The sequence below is a fragment of the Centroberyx gerrardi genome, chromosome 1, assembly GCF_048128805.1.
Source record: "Centroberyx gerrardi isolate f3 chromosome 1, fCenGer3.hap1.cur.20231027, whole genome shotgun sequence".
Lineage (NCBI taxonomy): Eukaryota > Metazoa > Chordata > Actinopteri > Beryciformes > Berycidae > Centroberyx > Centroberyx gerrardi.
Window position 1 is genome coordinate 34623651 of NC_135997.1, and position 13512 is coordinate 34637162.

Sequence of the window (13512 nt, forward strand, 5' to 3'; positions counted from 1 at the left end):
ACTGCAACATGAGCCCTTACACTTCACCGCAATGGTTTCATCAAGACAGGGTTTGATGAGAGCCTGCACACAAATCCCTCTCAGCCTGACACGTGATAGACGCTGTTGTGCGTGTGTGTGTGTGCGTGTGCGCACGCTTGTGTGTGAGGGCGCCAGCAGTAGGGAGCGGACGCTGTTGGTATTCTGTGTGCTTTTCCGCTCTCCTCCTCTAATCAGCATTAAGGAAGAAGCAACAGACAGTACACTGAGTGCCTCGGGGCCAGCGGCGGCGCAGCGGTCCGCTGATAAGGCCCCGCTCTGTGTGTCAGTCCTGAGAGAAAATGTCCCGGTAGTGCCGGACACCGCTGAAAGGACTCCAGTTTAAAGATAACTCGCCCATGAATGAATTTGCTTTACAGACTGAAGGGTGAAAAAGATCAAGGATGTGTCCGCCATTTGAAGCGGACAGCTGCTCTGTCAAAATGAAAGGAAGTTAGCGTCATGACTTTAACCACTTTTCTCTTTGCTTTAAACGTGTACGCTTGACACGTTGAGCAATGGACAGGTAGCTTTTTTTCCTGAAATTGATATATCGCATTATGGAATGAAACCAAATGTTGTTATTTGGTTGATAGAGCGATACCATCTATGTATGTAATAACTCATCATCTGTGACCAGGACATTAGACCAAGGCCTAACATGGAGAAAAGCTTCCACATGGCTCACAGTCACTCATCTGTCTCTCTCTGCTGAGTGGTTGGAGTCAATAGATGTCCTCAGATGGGACCACAGAGAAAACTATAGATAATACAGATGCATGTGTCACTTTTTTTATTTTTTTAAAACGCTGTAAAGGTTACACCTTTGTGTGTGGACGTCAGCATACCGTCATGTCCGTCCATGTCCAGCATTGTGTCTGCTGGCCGGCGATGGGCTGGCAGCCGCCTCTCAGGTCTCGCTCTCTCCTCACATCTCCCTGCCAGCCGCCGCATGGCAGTCATTCCTAGCACTCCCATCCACTCCGGATCGCAGTAATCATAGCCAAGCTTTACACCCATATGGCAGGCAGTCAGGCTCTTAAACCGCATCGCGACATCACTCAACGGTCATTTAATGAGAACTTGACTGGCCGCCGTTGCATTAAAGCTCCGATGCTCGGCCTTAGCATCTGAAAAATATTCAACCTGGGTCTCGGTTTATCACTTGCCTGCTTTTATGGGGCCATCTGTATCCAGAGGAGCGTATATTAATATTGTCCGCTGCTCTGTTGAGCCTGAATCTGTCCCACCATTTAAAGTCATTATTCAGGGTATCTGCGGGTCCTTGAAAAGTCTGCAAAAGTCTTAAATTAAACTCAAAAATTTTAATTTTTCACCATTACATTTAGTTTCTAAGGAGAACAGCAGAAACTACTTTTTGTGTGTATTAAAGGTCAAAGTTCAGGACTGGGTTTAGAGTTGATATCACAAAAAATTATACCCATAATTGCTTTTAGTCGATACACTGTCCACTTCAACAACAACAGTTTTGTCGGGGCGGGAGACCAAATTTCAAGTCATTTTTCTGTACTTATGCAGACTCACCAGTTTTACTATTTATGTAGTTACTGTATTTTTTGGCTTTGCAGGATAGTATTGACAGATTCTTAGCATTTGATGATGTCTTGTCTAGGAAGAGGTGGACAGAACCAAATAAGGGAAATGCCATGAATTGTGTAGTTTCACCAAAAGATGTGAACAGGACCAGCAGTAGAGTTGTTTTTTTATTTTTTTATGTTTTATTACTTGCATTTAAAGTTCACAATAAGTTCAATTCAAATGCATGTATACTCTTTGATGAATACAGGGTTAATACAATATGCCAACGTTTTTTTGTTTTCATCGTATCTCCGTATGTCCCTAAACTAGAAGTTTCCTGGTGTCCTTTTTCTTTTCCTGACAATTTATAGTTTTAGAACTTTCATTAGCGACGTTCAATTTGAAATAGGCTGTTCTTGACAGATTGTTGTTTCGGTGGTGAAATAAGTGTTAAATTGAATTGCAGGCAGCACTGAAAAGGTCTTAAAACGTCTTAAATTTGGCTTTCTGAAACCTGCGGTTACGCTGTTATTAAAGATTAAGACTGAAGGAATCAGTCTGCAACCTGCTCGGCCCCCCCCCCCCCCCCCCGGGAGTCGGAGGTGAGGGGGCAGGGAGCCACCGAGGCATCGCATCATTAACCAACCCCTCCCACATCTCCCCACACACAGGCCTAGGTGTGTGTGTTGTGTGTGCTTGTGCGCGTGCGTCTGTGTGCGGATGTGGTGTGCACAGCTGCTTTGGAGGAAACTTAACGTGGCTTCTGTGATGAATTTCAGACTGGTCTAATTGGTAATAGGCTGTGGTTGTCTCTCTCAGACACGCTGGCTGTATTAAGAGCCATTAGTAGCGGGTCTGGTGAGCTTCCCTCTGGTGACTCTCCCCTGCACCTGCTCTCTCTGTTTAACATTCATGAATAGTTTAAACCCCCGGCATCTGGCCCCATGCCGCCCCAGGATCCACACAAACACACACACACACACACACACACACACCCCTACAGTTCATATGCATCCTAACTGGTCATTTAGTCTAGTATTGAGTCTCTAAATCTTACTTTTCTTGAAGCAAGTGAGTCTTCCAGTGGTGTAAGATAATTTCACAGGTTTCTAATGCGATCAACTTGTTTCAAAGTTTCATAATCAACAAGTTTCAATAATTTTCTTCAATCGAGTGACATTATCTTAGTGTTAATGGAGTGATCCGGCGTATTTCAAGATACTGACACTAGACAGTGGCAAAACGGACATTTATCTATCTGAAAAAAACTGAAAATGACTCAATACTGGACTAAATGACTTGTTAAGATCAATATACATTGTACACATTATGTTGTGTGTGTGGGGAGTAACAGAGGTTCTTGTGGTCAATACAGATATGTGTGTGAATTGTCATTTGCGACAATGTGAGCCTACAGCAGCACAGAGCGGCGCATTGAACAGTGCCAGAGACTTGCTTCTCTGCTTCATTCTCCCCCCTCCCTATTCACGCCTCCCTCTCTTGTATTGTATCTTATTCACAGGAGTCCACTGACTAACAACTCGCCATAATGACTCTAATGAAAGCGCGGAGACCGGCTCGCCTGTCACCGGTTAGCGCTCTATTAGAACGCGCATTCACCGGGAATATATGGGCGTTTAGGATCGGCCTCTTTCCTGCCATCCTCGCACACCAGCACATAGTGGAATAGGAGGAAGACAGGGAAAGAGAGAGAGAGAGAGAGAGATGGTGTGGCATAAATAGAGACTTATGGTTTCGGCCACGAGAAACGGCGCCGCTTTCAATGAAATTCCATTCATATTAAGTGGGAGGTGATTATGGTCTCAGCGAGGCCTTTTACAGCGCTGTCTCCGGCGTGCTGTTTTGTTTCCACGCCGTTCGCCGTCTGCACCTCTCCGGTTTGACTGTTTCCCTTCGAGAACATCAGTCAGTAGCAGGATCACAGCGCTGTTCCCCCCTCCCTCCGGGGTCTTATTTACTCGACAGTTGGATCGTCAAGATGAGGAGAGAAAGCCTCGTTTGTGTATGGCTAAGTGGGGGGTGGGTGGGAGGGTGGGGTGGGGGGGGGGGGGGGGGGGGGGGAGTATGGCTTCTTCAGTACCTGCACTGCAGTGTCTGGTGTACAGAGAGAGAGGGGCGTTCAAGGGAAGACTGCAGGCTTCGAGCAAGCACTTAAAGGCACATTTCACCTGATTTTAAAACCCATCAAACACTGTATTTTATCATTATTTGCACTGTTGATGATGAGCAGTAATTCATTTTACACATATTGTTGTCATTGGTCTCCATTAAATGCAAACTGTTGTGTTGTTTTCTATTCTGTTTTGTTTTATTGTGTTCTGTTCTATTCTGTTTGATCTTCTTTTATTCTTTTCAGTCTATTCTGTTCTACAGAATAGAATAGTACTCTATTCTACTCTGTTTGTTTTGCTCTGTGCTGTTTAATTCTGTTCTTATGTTCTGTTCATTTCTATTCTATTAAATTCCATATTATACTAATCTGTTCTGCTATTTTCTGTTATGTTCTATAGTATTCTCTTCTCTTCTGTTTACTTCAGTCGTATTCTGGTGATTTGTTTCTCTTTTTACTCTGTTCTGTTTTGGGACTATATTCACAAAGCATTTTAAGGTTAGGAGTTTCTTCACTTGACAATTTAGGAGTAAATCCTAACAAATAATGGGTTTTCACCTCTAACATAAATGCTTTTCAGAAAGTAATTCTGAAAAGCATTGTGGCAGTAAAAATCCACCAGGGTATATACTCAAAATAGCTCAATTTAAAGGCTAGAGATTGCTATTAGGTGGGCAATTTAAGAGTGAACTTTAAGAATGATGATCGTTTCACTTTCAGTGTTAAAAGTTTGACAAAAGTAATTCTGGAAAAGAATTTTTTGCAGTTAAAGTGCTCCTAAAACTAGAAAGCGTAGGAGTGCTAGAGAATTGTATTATTGGAGTGCTGTTGCTAAATTGAAAAGGGTTGTTGTCAGTACGGTCCCCCGATCCACTGCACTCACTGACTGTCAAAACATTGAAATGTAGGCCGATATTTGATATTATTCTATGTTTAAAAGTGCTCTTTATTAGCTTGTCATCTCTTGTGGTCAACATACCAAGTGCAAACACCAGACCCCTTAATAGATCATTCATAGTAGTTGTATCTATCTTAACAAGTCAATTAATCTCATGTTGTCTTAAAATCTTATTTTTCTTGAAACAAGTGAAAAAACCTTTCATCAGACTCAAACTCAGTAAGTCCTGTGCACTGATATCTATTTTGTTTTTAACAAAATCACTTTTCTTTAAACAATTTTAAAGTTCTCAAAATTTTTTAAATCAATTGAGTTTAAATTGCAATTGCAAAATTCTCTCAAATAATAGCAATTCGATTTTTTTTCAATATCTTTCAGCCCTAATCGATACTAGTTTATAGAAAATTTCTGAAATGTGAAACTGCACTGGAAACGAGTGGAATTATTAGGAAAAATACGATTTTAAGACTTAATATGAGACTAAATGACTTGTTAATAAGGAAACTTTTTTGCTCTTCTACTGTCTCTCTCTTCTGGTCCTCTACTTCTCTCCTCTCCTCTACTCTCCTGTCCCTCTCTCTGTCGTCGGCGATGCTGATCTGATGTGTGTTTCATTGTGCCTGTGTTGCAGTGGGTTCCCGTGCTGTCTGACTTCCAGCGGAGGGAGACGGTGTGGAGCTTTGTGTCAGGGAAGCCCGTCCAGCCCGTCCCACCCCTGGCCCTCCACCTGGGAGACTACAACCTGGACGGCTTCCCCGATGCCCTGGTGGTCCTGCGCAACACCAGCGGCAGGTAGGAGAACACAGACACAAGTAGACATATGGGGGATATTTTCACTGGTGTTTATTTAGTACTGAAGTGTAGAACTGTCTATGTGGGCACATAATATTGGTGAGAGTGAGACCTAGAAATAGAATAGTCACTCCTATGTGTACTCTAATTGGGATAATGTCTAGTGAATGAGATAACTATTCCTTATGTTTCTGGGGACCCCTTGGAACCCACTCAATGACCCCTGGAGGTCCCTGAACCCCACTTTTAGAACCACTAATGTAGTGCAGTCCAATTCCATCAACTGCAAAGACGCACACACACTCACACACAAATGTGAGATGCATTGTTACTTGTTGAAATGCTGTTTTTAGGAGCTTGATGTCAACATAATCATAGATTTCATGCAAACCCTTATCCCTCCCAATTCTCCCGAACACTTGCCTTCATTTGTTATCTTCATTTGAATTTGTCCCGTAACATGCTACGTTTTGATGAGATTATACTAACCATAGTATTCCAGTGGAACACGAAATGGAATTGACTGGAACCTAATCACCCGGGATGCATATTTAAATGGCTTACGCAAATCTGCTTTTAAAACTATACGCGTTTGATTTTAAAGACACCGCATGTAGGATTTTCTCATTAAATCGCTGTGAAATTACTGCAGTTGTGATGACATCTTCTCATGCAAACGATGCCTCCCTTGCAAACAGCAGCCCCAGCGATATGAGTTTTTAAGCTTTCCGATTTCCAGTTTGGCCGTTGTCGTGCTCAACTCCCTGCAAAACTAAAGAAAATTCCCTCCGGTAGAATTCCCTCCGGTAGACTGGTTAGTTTCACTTGGAAAGCAGCAGAGAGGATGGATCATGGAATATACTGATTAAAAAGCAGCTCAAATGGGCTATAGAGCGTAATGCTGGTGGACGTAGTCAAAATGAGTTTGGCGATAATTTATCAAGATTATTCTGAATTAATTAAGCATTAATTAAAATGTTTTATTTAGAGAAGCAACGGATACCTTTATCAAAAAGGCATTTAACACTACACCTTCATAGAACAGCTTTCACCCTCATATTAATTGACAAATCATTAAGTGGAAATCGAAGCACTGAAAAGCATAAAAACAAAATGGCCAGGCAGTGATTAGCGTGATTTCTGGCGTTTTGTCATTCATGATGCCTCCTTTCAAAGCAACGGCAGGCCGTCCTTTCCTGCAGAATACACAGAATATCAAACGACTGCCAATGTCACTGGGCAATGGGAATCTATGACATTGGAACGTAATGAAGAAGTGATTGCCATCCAGTTTACCATAGCGCATAGACTGGGAGAGGAAGGCAGCTAAGGTGAGTGTGTTCTTCAGAAAGGGGACATGGTAACTGATAAGACAGCCTTTCAGAAATAACTACAGCATGTGCTACAGGACATAAGCACCATGGACACTACAGTGTGTGTGTGTGTGTGTGTGTGCATGCGTGTATGTGTTGAAGGACATGTGTGGATTATCTGGCCCCAGAGATGAAGATAAGATAGCTGGACGGGTCAGGGCTATGATTGTCCATGCATACTGATTTGTTCTCTGTGTTTGTGAGTTTAAGAGTGTGTGTGTCTGTGTGTGTGCCTGTTGTCTCAGAAATAGTACGGTGTTAATAGCATCAGCACACACACACACACACACACACACACACACACACACACACACACACACACACATGCACATCTGAACCCTACTTTCTTGTGTAGGCTCTTTGTAATCTTTAAGTCCTATGGAGCTTAACTCTTTGGGGTCACCCTCATCTAGAAATGACTTTTGCCCGACTCTTATCACTGCAAGACTTTAGCTTCTCTCTCCCTCTCTCCCTCTCTCTCTCTCTCTCTCGCTCTCTCCTTTCCCTTCTCATGTTAAGCCAAAGCAGCGTAATCCCACACTATGCCATAAACTCCACAGCGACACCCCCTCCCAATACAATCTGATCCCAGTGTTAACGTTTAAAACCACATCATCAGCATATGGACGAACGCGGGGTGGGGGAGAGAAGCGGAATGAAGAGACGTCTCCCAAATCTTTCCTGTCACTCTCCATCTGTCATTTGTTACGCATTAGTCAATACGCATTTCAAAGTTATTATCATTACTTTACCTATAACCCCATGGGAGCAGTCATTTTTTACACCAATCGCTATACAATGAATTTACAAAATATTAGTGACAATTTCCTGATATTGAGTCACAATCCACATCTCAGTTGCCTCAAAGCTTAAAAATCTTTCCCGAACTCATCTGCTTCTCTTAATCCGCATCTCCTCCTTTGTGATTGGTATAGATTTAATAAGGGAAATCAATAAGGCATAATGTTTTTTACCTGGATTCACCTCATCAGTGCACTTCATGAAAAGAGTAAGTGTCCCTCATATTTTGCACATTCAGTGTATAGCGAGTAGTGTGACAAATGATTGGTCCCATGGGGTAATAAATAAAGTGATAATAATCATTTTGTAATTTACTAACGAGCCCAAGGCACAAGGTGACAGAGGCTATCAGAGGACTTGATTGTCTTTGTTTTTCCCTCGGACATATTATCAAATGAGTATCTCGCCTGCTTTGGATTCAGCAGCGCTCCGCAGTCCAGGCCCCGCATCGGCCCTCGCTTTGCCTTTGATTTCCGTCTAAGCGAATGCTCTCCGCTTACCAAACATTTGGACGGCCTACAGCGAGTCTGTTTCACCTCCCACTCCCTCTCCATTTCTCTCTCTCTCTCTCTCTCTCTCTCTCTCTCTGCTCTGTCTCTCTCTCTCCATCCTCCCAACTGGTTATTTATAGCAGGGTTTTTGGATAAAAGTCCTGCCAGCCCCGTCACTCCTCCTCTCAGCAAAATGAATGCCGATTTTAAAGCGTTCAAAATAGGAAGGAAGGAAGGCGACATGAGAGGAAGTTGGAGGGGAGGGGAGGGGAGGGGAGGGGGGGAGGGGGGGCGATCAGAGGAACAATCAGAAGATGGAGGATGCAAAGGAGGAATAAATAGAGAGAGTTGGGAGATTGTATAAGAACACACAGTGGCTTTGTGGTGCAGCATGTGTTGGGCATGACTGGTATTTATTCTGACAAATCCAGCAGAGAGTAGGACATAATGCTTCATAAGGGAATCTTTGCCTTTGTAATGCTGTTTTTGTGTAGATAGGCCTACTTCTTTTGCGTGTGTATGTGTGTGTGACACTGTGTTTATGTCTATGTATGTTTTAATTGGCTGTGTCCAGGGCAGCCATCAGGTTCCTCCAGGGTCTATCCTTGTGTCAACTATTCAATGATATAGATTAATTACTAATCAATAGATTACCGGATGACGCTAGGTTGTGCCTACCACATCAAGAGCTGAACTAATGGATGGTGGAAGATGCTGAGTATGTTTACATACAGTCTTATAAGCTATCAATCTATTAATTGGATGAATTTTGTCTCCATTGAAGCCATTGCAGTATACTTGTAAATCTAATAATAATATGGATGGGACGATATATCGATATGCAATATATCACAATACAAAACTGTGACAATGCGTGTCATGGGGCAGAAAAACTAATCGCGATATTAGCTACATGTTATTCTGCTGTAGTAATCACAAATGAAATGCTTGCCCATCACAATTTCACAAGCTCTCCGTCCAAAAATATTGTCTGCACTTTGTAATAACATTTCTAAATTGTTATATACAAAGATGTGTGGCTCAGAAATAAACATAATTCTGCACAGTCAGACTTTGTTGTCATTGAATTTTTATTTATTACATCACATCGTGGTTGTACTGAATCGTGAACCCCATATTGCGTATCGAATCATATTGTTAGATAAGCATATCGTCCCATCTCTAAATAGTAAACAGGGCTACTTAACAGTCACGTTGGGAAGATAGATCCTCCAGTTAGAGGCTGCTTTGAAACATAGTCGCTGAGAATTTAGAGATTGAGTGTGTGTGTGTGTGTGTGTGTGTGTGTGTGTGTGTGTGTGTGTGTGTGTGCGTGCGTGTGTCGGAGCGTGTGTGCATGCGTGTGATGTCCGACTGCAGCTCCTAAAACAACGCTCCTCGGGGTCCACATCATATCCAGGTCACAGGACAGTCAGTGCATCTGGACACGCGCACGCATGCGCGCACGCACACACACACACACACACACAGTGTAAAGGCAGACAGAACACAGTGCTGCCGCTCCTTCTGCTGAGAGGAGCTCCTGTAGCTGCTTCAGTGCTTGCAGAAAAGCAGGCATTTGGGGAGTTGGGTAGAAAAGGAGGCGACACAATGAAAGAGACACATACGTTTTTCCAAAGATGGTCTATGTAAGGTTTCTCTGCCTACTTCTCCATCTTGGTCAGACAGTGGAAGCGTTTGATATACCACACCAGGACTTTCAGGAGAATTGAAAATATACAGTAACACAATTTTTAATCGTGGAAAAATATGGAAGGAAGAATATCTGTGTCTTATATGGAAATGGCTGTGGCACTCTCCCAAGAAAATAGTAAATTCAGTGACAGTAAGCACATAGATTTCTCAGAGATAGATTGCTCAGTGGTACTGTAATTAATTTTCAGTGGAGAGCATGGACGGTCATTATGAGCATTATAGCCACCTCTGCCCATGTGATCCCCCTTTAGACGGTCCATGTCACCTGTAAAACCAGATTGAGCCACAACTTGTTTGCCCTGAAAAAATACAGAAGATCAGAGTGAATGTCTCATAGATTTTCTCCAAACCAGCAGGCTTTGAGAAGATGGCTGGCAGCTGTATTGGATTGGTAACTTTCCCTCTTTGTTGGTTCAGAGAAAACCATTTGTGAAGTGATTGTTGGGAAAGAAATGGAACATGAATCGACTGCCCTGATCCTCCTCACTGGCAGACTCTTAAATGGAAGGTGGGTAGCAGCCTGCAAGCAAAGGAGAGGACAACCACAGAATAGCCTAACTTGATGTTAAAATATCATAAACAACAGTGGAACTCCAACCTAACTCAATGTCAAAATATCATAACCAACAGTGGAACTCCAACCTAACTCAATGTCAAAATATCATAACCAACAGTGGAACTCCAACCTAACTCAATGTCAAAATATCATAACCAACAGTGGAACTCCAACCTAACTCAATGTCAAAATATCATAACCAACAGTGGAACTCCAACCTAACTCAATGTCAAAATATCATAACCAACAGTATTGTGCATCAGTAGTGTCTGTGTTAGTTAGAAGACGTGTGTGTGTGTACGCCAGGAAGGCCAGAGGGTGTGTATCTGAAGCCAAGTCTCAGAGTCGGAGCGAGGGAACGCAGCAGTGCTAGTAAATTAATTAGGGAGGTAATCACCTTGGTTGTAATTTTTTTAAATTCAGCCATAATATATAGACTTGATCCCATTTGGAGTTTTATGTTTCATTTTCTCAGTGAAAACGGTTGAATATCAAGCAGTAGACCTAGTAATTGCCTGGCGCGGCGCCATCTTGGACCGAGCCTGCTGACCTGCCAGTACATGACTTCTGATTGAGAACAGGCTTTTTGACTTGCTGATGCCACCGAAGCGGTCGGAACAAACTTCCACAGAATGGTTTGCGACAACGCGCGCGGACACAAAAACCGGCTTCTCGCCGCTCAGCAGCAGCAAGCAACAAAGGCTGCACCGCTTTCTTATGTATATCAGGCGGGCGTGTGTGAGTTTGTGTCTGTGTTGCAGCACAGTTTGTGTCCAGTTCAGATAAGGTACGCCCTGTGCACAGCAATCAGTAGTCTGAGCAAAGAACACACACACACACTCACATTATACACACATAAATACAGGGTGTTGATTGGCCACGTTTGAGACTTCTTCCACAGTGCTTCACTCTCTCTGTTAATGTTTTCCCCACTCTTATTTCTCCTGTTTTCTCTGCTTCCCTCTCTCTCTCCAGCAGTTTCTTCTACAGCAAAACACGCTTTGTTATTCCTTTTCATTTCTTCCTCCAGTGCCATTTTTTTGCAGGACCAGCCTTGTTAACATGTTAACAGTGAGAAGCTTTTACAGGTGTCTGGTTCATGGCATATGGTGGAGGTAACAGAGCCTTTGCCACCTGCTGCTGTGCATACTGTAGATACACTACACCGGTAGATATCAGCACTGTCCAGGGATAAGGTCAGCCATGCACTCTCTGTCTGTGTGTGTGTGTGTGTGTGTAGCTGGTAGGGGATTGTATGTGTATGTGTGAGCCCCTATAGTATGGAATTATCCTCAGCAGTAATCATGCTGTGTTTTTTTTCCCCACTCCCTTATGTCTCATCCATACACTGATTAAAAGGAGCATAGGTCAACTTTAATGTGCGATTTGCCCCAAGTGACTTAGATGTAATTACATGTATGTGTTTGCCGCTTGTATGTGTGCGTGTGCGTGTGCGTGTGCGTGTGCGTGTGCGTGTGCGTGTGCGTGTGTGTGTGTGTGTATGCGTGTGTGTGTGTGTGTGTGCTTCTGGGCGCATCAGCATGCGTTACTCCAGCACATGACAAAGGCAGCCTCCCCCTTGGCCAGGTCAGCTTTCCTCCGGATCCCGGGCTTTTAGAAAGCTGGAGCCGTCATCATTCCCCGTGACCTTTGACCTCAGCAGATGACCAGGGGTCTGATGAGCCCAACAGATTATAACACACACACACACACACACACACAGAGGATGGCCCAGTACCCTGCCTCCCTGCATGAACACATTGAGCCCGAGAGATATAGATTTTTGTGAGCATCATTGCAAAGAACAGTCATTTTCAACAGTATTTCCCAACTCCACACCCTCCCAAACCTGAGCATTTAAATGAGAAATTTAGGCCTATTTGGGTCCCATTAGGTCTGGGTTGAAATGCTGAATATGTTCACAGCACTGTTCATTTACTCTGAATTGCTTTTAAATTACTTCTTCACCTTGTGAGCTAATTCTCCATATCATAATGTCCACCTATTTAACAAAAAATTACAAAATGTTTATTTTTCCAGTATTTTTCATATCCAAATCCGGTTATTTTTATTCCTGGAACACAGTGTATTTTTAGTGGTTACTTCATGGCCTAGCAGAAGGTGAACATAAAAATTCCTACCAAACCATCACAGATATTTGAACAAAAACATCAAAATTACACACTTTTGAACAGTCCTTCTCCGCATTATGTCCCACCCCAACATCCTGTTTCAACTACAAATGACGTATGCAAGACCATCAAAATACCGTTTCCCTGTGACTTTAAGGCAGCAAATACAAAATAATATACCAACTGTTATTTCCAAATTTCTGGATTTTTAAAAAAAAAAATTGGTGGGAAGACTTTTCCCGACAGCTTCCTGAACAACGTATTCCGCTGCAGCAGAGAATTTGGTGCCTACATATTGGAATAATCATTCATTTAATTCAAGCTTGTCTCATTTGTTTTAGCCTCTTTTTTTTCCAGTCTCTTTTAAGGGCTGAATAATTTAATGTAATTTATAATTCATAATTTAATATAGTATTTTTTTTAATATTGTGCAGCCCTAATACTGCCAGAAAATAATTTCTGTTGGCAAAATGGGGAATATTATCCTCTCATTTTTGCCCATGTGGACCTCAGATGAAGAGAGGTATTTCCGATATTTACAGATTTGTAACTATATTTCTTAGTTTTGTTTAGTGTGTGTGTGTGTGTGTGTGTGTGTCTCCATGTGTGTGCCTCCTCCCTACAATATGGAATTATTATTATTTTGTCCTATGAAAGTGAAGAGGGTGGTGTGGGCAGCAGTTAAACGAAGCTAACTCTCTCCCTCTCTGACACCCACACCTCTAGAATCACCTCTCGGCTTTTAGAATGAGAACGTATTGTATACATCAATATTTGCCTTATACTGCCCGTAAAAATTTGGGGACACCACATTTTTCTTTATTTTTACTATTTTCCACATTTTAGAATAACAGTAAAGACATCAAAACTATGAAATAACACAAATGGAATTATGCAGCGACCAAAAAAGTGTTAAACAAATCAAAATGGGGTGGTCACGTGACCATGAGCAAGATGGCCGCTTGAGATTTCGCTCCGCTCCAGGCTCCAAATAATTTCGTAATTCTCTCCAAACCAGCTTGAAATTACCAGCTAAACTTTATTGCAGAGATGCCCAAACAGCAG

At 42.6% G+C, this 13512-nt stretch overlaps 1 protein-coding gene across 3 annotated transcripts in view; it reads left to right on the top strand.

Moving 5' to 3' along the window:
* The window catches only part of itfg1 (integrin alpha FG-GAP repeat containing 1), a 151222-nt gene that overhangs the window by 64923 nt on the left and 72787 nt on the right, over positions 1-13512 (top strand). For all 3 annotated transcript variants that reach the window (XR_013507247.1, XR_013507249.1, XM_078289071.1), the window contains exon 10: positions 5218-5378. Coding sequence is in view for 1 of the 3 variants with exons in the window: in XM_078289071.1 (XP_078145197.1) it covers positions 5218-5378 (161 nt within the window). In the remaining 2 variants the exon portion in view is untranslated. The remainder of the gene's footprint in view (positions 1-5217; positions 5379-13512) is intronic.